Genomic DNA, 6,658 nt, shown 5'->3' on the forward strand with positions numbered 1-6,658 from the left:
ACCTAGTGAACTGCTGGGTTTTGATTGAATTTAAATATTTATTTCCACCACACTTCATTTGTACTTTCCTAATTCTGATATATTCTGAAATAGCAGCCCAATTAATTTACATACATTCAAATGTTGTTTGCTAGGAAAATGCCTTCTCTTTCACAGTAAGATTGTCACATAAATTCTCTCACTTTGAAGTTAGATAAAGAAAAGTAAACACCAGGCTCCCACGGAAGACAAAGCTGACATATTCATCTGTCTTTCAATGCACACCAAATGTGACATGATAGGAACATGATTTGATGGCCTGTTTACCAAAAGTGAGTACTCGGAAGGATGCAGTAAACAAGGGATGCTCCCAGGAGGGACAAACTCAAGCTGGACAGCTTAAAACAAAGGAAGGCAGCAAATCGAAGTAAGGACCTGTGAATTACAAACCACAAAGCCAATGGTAAGCAATGGCGAAATCCTTTCCCAGAGAAGCTTTCAGAATGCCCACAGGAAGTCGTTAGCAAACCAAGTAGGCTTTGTCCTAAAAAAAGAGATGGACCTGTCTGCTTATTGCTAGTGGAATAATACACAAGAGGAGGATGTTCCACACAAGAGATTGAAGGTGCCAGAATATTCATTAAGTTAACCATTGATGAACTTAGAAAAATATCTCTCCTACTCCTCTCCTAGTGTCGTGCAAGATTTATAAATATTCTGTACACTGGGCATCTTACCTGTAGGTGCTTTACAAGTAAACTGAGCGTAAAGGATATGTATTCCACATGATCTTTCTGATGGAATACTCGAGACTTGTCCACTTCCTTTACTTTTCTCCCGATTATGGATAACAGTTAGCGAGGCAAATTAATTAGCTGTTTTTAGAATTCAGATTAGAACTGCTCCAGAGAAGCTATTCATTTGCAGGCAGACCATGTCTCCAATAGAATGTTACAACATATAATCAAGGGAGTGAGGGCTGTTTGGTATTGCAAAGGTGCATTTGTTTGTTGAGCGGGGGTGAGTCCTAACAGCATTGTAGAAATGTTTTGAATGTTCTCAGAAAACACTGTATGTTACCATGGGTGTGAAGTTTGTTGTGAGGGTTGTTGACCATCCACATGCCTGTTTTCTTCGACGCTGATGTGCACGGTCACTTTTTCAGCACTGGATATCTTTTCTACTGTGCTGGGGATGTGGTGTTTAACGTATGGTTTATGATCATGGTTTATTATTCCAGGATTTTGTGTGGATGAATGTTTTTATAAAGTAGCACAGAAGATGTCAAAACAAACATGATCTGAACATTTCCTTAAGGGCTTTTGAGCAATCAGTTAAGAGAATGATCCAGCCCCACATACCACCAGGAATGTGCAGACAACAATGCAATGAGTTTTATTCTGAATTGCAGACGACACCTTGTTCCACTATGGAGAGTGCGCCTTCTGAAAATGAGATAGCCTACTTTTAGGTTGCATGCAGTACATGGTGCAAAGCAGCTCAAGTTCAGGAACAAGGAAAATCTTTGGGACTTTGAGGAAGGACATTTCGGAGAACAGGTCTGCCTTTCAATGAATAGTGACACTTTGTCATTCCTTAAATCACAACATTAACATTTTGCTCTCACTTACTGAGATATAGTATTAGTTTTTCTAATTTTTAGACACTGTGACATTTTAAGAGCAGGGAATGGGAAGAGCTGGAACTCTAAATATCCTAAACATTCCCTCTTTTTGGCATGACCTGGTCTGAAATAATCACTGCTTTCTCAGAGGATCCTTCAGATGCTGGTTTCCTTCTCATTTGATCCTGAATGGCTGAATGGCACAGCAAAGATGACTGCCAACTATAGGAGAGATACCAGTAAATGCTCTAAAACGCTTAATTTTTCACTGAAAATCCCACTTTGATTTTCAGATACAAAATAATATTTGTGAACTTTTGCGTGGGGCCTCATTCAACCAATAAGTCTTTTTGCTTCTTTATGAGCTAGCTGTAGGCTGGCCAAAAGTTAGATAGATGACTGAGTAACAACAAGTAAGCAGTATACCCTTTGAATCGGTCTGAATTGGTTTAGGTCAAATTGTGCCACAAGGTTCATCTGTGTTTTAAATTTCACATGGGCACAAAATTCAATATTTGGAATGCAGAAAGTTTAAGACACATCCCACTAATGCTCACCAGACATCTGGGCAAAATACACTACCACGAGGAACTCACTTTGTATCCACTTGCAAACCTCATTTAATTGAGTCTTGGTTTATGTAAAGATAGTGCTTAACAGGAGATGCGTTGCACCTTACACTTCCAGTCGGTAAAGGGAAATCATCCCCATACATTTTAAGCCATGGTCTTGAACTGCCCATTAGTAAAAGAAATTGTGGGTGAAGAATACTGGAAGAAAACCATCATATAAAAGATAAATCTTCCCTTAAAAGCATCTGGTATCAACTGGGTCAAGCAGTGGACTGCAGATTACTGCTGGTTGGAATATTTATGATGCATTATCATTGGAAGTCCATAATATCATCTAGTGTGATGGAATGGTCTAAGAATTTTACAAAATGTTTAGCATTTTTGTAAACCAAAGCATTACCTCAAAATCAGAAACAGGAGTATATTGCATGAAGAGTAAACAGCTAGTGATAAATAACTAACATAGTTATGATAGAACAACGGAGCTGGGTCCTTTTCAAGATCCCTTTCGTGTGTAAATATGGTAACTGCACCGGTTACCCTCCTATCAATTTATATACATGATTGCAAATGGAAATTTATGAATCGAAGATTCCTTTGTTGCTTCTGAATTCATGTGTTGTTAAACACACATTATAGGCACAGTGGGATATTGGAATTACTTTTATAAGATGTTGTAAATTAATCTTTTATAAGTGATTATGTAACAATCATACCAGTAGCTTGAATTGTTTGTTTAAAACTCTCAATTTAAACTGTTGTGCAATTAAGTGTTATTAATATTTGTGCACAAAAACCCATATAGAAGCAAGGACTAAAGGTGGGTCTGATATTGACCTAAATGGTGGTCACGGACAGCATCATCGACAATTTATTTTGTTACCCTTTGGGAAATGTTACATTTCTTGCTGACCTGGGGAATGACCACCGGCATGCCAACTCTCCTTGTCCTGCTCATCCACAGTACACACAGAGTCCTTTTCTTTCTCTCTTAGCGAGAAGACGGTGGTGGTGATCAGAGGCCCTGTTAGTAAAAAAAATTAGGGAGCAAAATCAGTTGCTACAACCAAGATGTCAGGATCCTACACAGCAAGAGAATGAACTCTATTAATAATCTGTGCACTAACACTAATCACCAGGCATGTAAATGAGAGAGACATGCTGGAACAACAATAGATCACAACTGTGGAACAATGGCTACTGGCCATCAATGCTAGTATGAGAGTGGTGTGAGACAGAAATACCCAAAGCAGTCGCACACTGGCAAAAGGATTGCTCACATGTCTCAAAACCTTTACGACAGAAACTTTACCAAGAGAAATCAAGGCCTGGTGAATTTCTTTCATCACATTGTTGTAAAGTTCTTTCTGCCATTCGTGTAAAAGTTTCCACTCGTCTTCACAGAAATAGGATGCAGCATCATGAAGTTTGTTTGGCACCTGCAAACGCAAATAGTAAGTGACATTAAAGTACATGTCTCTATATAAACAGAATAAAATATATATAAAAATATAAATTTTTAACTGGGTGCATGTGCCACTCAGACAGTAAAATCTATAGTACGTTATTTTCATTGGTCCATGAGTCATTATAAAAATAGTATCTGTTTGTAGATTTGTCCTTTCACATAGAAGAAGCAGTGCGTTTGGCAAATACAAAGACATGATACAGCAGAGCCATTTGAAAAACCTTCGTAGGAAAGTCAGTGATGGGATGTAGTATAGTAGTGAACGAAGATACACATTTAAAGTTAACATTCAGAAAATGTGTGGAGTATTCATTTTACCTCCTCAATGTAGATTAAAGCCTGTGTGCTTTTTATTTGGAAAACATTCCATAAAGTGAAGAACTTGGGAAGGCACATTTGCAAACCATGGAAAATCCATAAAATTGCATCAACACTCTGAGGGCAGAAATATTCTACAGAGAAGTTTTTTTTTTTCAATAGCTTTTTAAAATAAAATATGAGCATTAAACAGGATCCTCTAAATTAGAAACAAAGGTAAAATATGCAAGATAAAGGCTACTTTTTTTTAAATAGGGACTAAGTTGACAGTATAGCTGGACATTTGATGAAATATACCTCAAGTCCAAGACCTGAGCTCACAAAAGTCCGAAGTGCTGAGGGTAGATATATATAATCTATTGGCGGTCGCCAGTAGATAGTTATAGTTAGAACCTAGTTTCCATAGGAAAAGCATTTTTTGATGTGCTTAGAACTTTGGCGTCGTTTGATGAATCTTTAGGAAATTTTCCAAAAAGTTATTCTTTTCCGATCAGCTCCTATCTTGAAAGTTTGGGGGTGATTCCTCAAGGGGGGGGGCTGAGAAAAAAGGGGGGTACCAAAACGTGTTTTCGCCATGCAATTTCCATAGGAAACTTTAGACAAGGTTACAGGTCAAAATGCTGAACGGAATTACGCCAAATTTGGCAGGGAGAAAGGTCTTGGTCCAGAAAGCACGCTTTTGTTGACATGGTGTAAATCCTTTCTGTCGTTTTTGATATATCTGGGCAGAGCCTAACTCCCGAACACAAGCTTGCCTCTGATTGACTGCTAACACTTCAAACCAGGAAGTGTTAGCAGCCATTGTGTGCCTCGCATTGAGTGAAAATAAAACATAGGTCCCAGGGGCAATTTAATATACCGGAGCTCTGTCTGTGCGAGATACCCCTTTCACGCTCCCTCTCCCCACATCACCAGCTCGCAGCTATGCCTTTAGAAGCCAGTCCGTCAGCTCGCACCTCTCTACCTCTGTGAGCCAGTATGCTGCTGCGTCGGCTCACAGCTCTCTACCTCTGCTAGCCAGTACGCTGCTGTGCGTTTGCGAGCAGACGGCCCGTAGCTCTCCCTCTGCGAGTTGAGCCCACGGGCCGCAGCTCTCCCTTTGCGAGCCTGGGTACGAACTGTTGAAACTAGGACTGTTGGCAGCCATTTTGTGATTCAGTCCACCTCAGCTCGCATCTCTCCGTCTACAAGACATAGAGTCCGTAGTTCTACCTCTGCGAGGCAACTCTGAAAACATACCGGAGCTCTGTCTGTGCGAGATACCCCTTTCACGCTCTCTCTCCCTACATCACCAGCTAGCAGCTATGCCTTTAGAAGCTAGTCCATCAGCTCGCAGCTCTGCGTCTGTGAGCCGTGAGGCTCGCAGCTCTACCTCTGCTGTGTGTCTGTTAGCAGGCCCGTTGCTCTCTCTGTGCGAGTTAGACCACAGTTCTCTGAAGCATAGCCCCCAACAACCATCTCGGGCCCACAACTCTCCCTCTGCGAACCACCGTTCGACTCGCAGCTCTTCGTGTGCGGGTTCTCAGGCCCGCAGTTGTATCTCTGAAGCCAAGACTGGAAATATACCGCAGCTCTATCTCTGCGAGATACCCCCTTCACGCTCCCTCTCCCCGCATCACTGTCCCACCGATATCCCTTTGCAAGCTGACGGCCCGCACCTTTCCCTATACCAGTCAGCCCGCAGCTGTTCCTCTGCGAGCTGGCCTGCAGCTCTCCCTCTGCGAGCCGACGGGTTGCAGCGCTCCCTCTATGAGTCAGCCAGTCGGCTCGCAGCTCTTCCTCTACGAGCCAGCCCGCCAGCTTGCAAGTCTCCATCTGAGAACCACGGGTCGGCTTGCAGATCTTCGTCTGCGACCCAGTCCATTAGCTCGCAGCTGTGTGTCTGCTAGCAGGCCCGTTGGCCCGTCGCTCTCCCTCTGGGAGTCAGACCACAGTGCGAACCACGGATCGGCTCGCAGCTCTTCGTCTGCGACCCAGCCCATTAGCTCGTAGCTGTGTGTCTGCTAGCAGGCCCGTCGGCCCGTTGCTCTCCCTCTGGGAGTCAGACCACAGCTCTGTGAAGCATAGCCCCCAACAACCTTCTCAGGCCTGCAGCTCTACCTCTGCGAGCCAGCCCATTAGCTCGTAGCTGTGTGTCTGCTAGCAAGCCTGTCGGCCCGTTGCTCTCCCTGTGCGAGTCAGACCACAGCTCTCTGAAGCACAGCCCCCAACAACTTTCTCATACATAAGCCCCAAAAAGAAAGGGAATAGACAACGCCCATACACATCCACTCCCTTTCCACACACAAAAAGAGGTGCAAAAGAGAACAAACCACAACAAAAACCATAGTCAACGTGGGACAAATACCCATGCCTTAAGAGAAGCAGGAAAGGTAGGAGAAAAACACAATAAAATGCTCTGCAGAAACGGAAAAGCTGAAGGTTAAGCGACATTCACCTACGAAGCACACAAAAGTGGTAGATACGAGTGACTCAAAAACATAGTCAACTCTAACCAACGCCCTCAAGGGAGACAAATCTAAGTCCACCCACAACGACAAACAATACTGGTAGGCCAGAGAGGCTCCAAAATATAGAGTCCTCTCACATACACACCCCCAACAGTGAGAGGTAAACACACTCCCACAACAACCACAAGGGGTCAATTACAAAACATTGCACACAAAGGTAACACACCAATGTCACTCACAACTACGG

General features: G+C 42.9%; 1 protein-coding gene across 1 annotated transcript in view; it reads right to left on the minus strand.

The window, feature by feature from the left end:
• Nucleotides 1–6,658, minus strand: part of LOC146856132 (uncharacterized) — a 376,777-nt gene that overhangs the window by 235,923 nt on the left and 134,196 nt on the right. The window contains exons 12-13 of the mRNA XM_085651211.1: nt 3,488–3,614; nt 3,089–3,199 (exon numbers count right to left, since the gene is read on the minus strand). Coding sequence (XP_085507337.1) covers nt 3,089–3,199; nt 3,488–3,614 — 238 coding nt within the window. The remainder of the gene's footprint in view (nt 1–3,088; nt 3,200–3,487; nt 3,615–6,658) is intronic.

The sequence above is a fragment of the Triturus cristatus genome, chromosome 4_1, assembly GCF_964204655.1.
Source record: "Triturus cristatus chromosome 4_1, aTriCri1.1, whole genome shotgun sequence".
Taxonomy (NCBI): domain Eukaryota; kingdom Metazoa; phylum Chordata; class Amphibia; order Caudata; family Salamandridae; genus Triturus; species Triturus cristatus.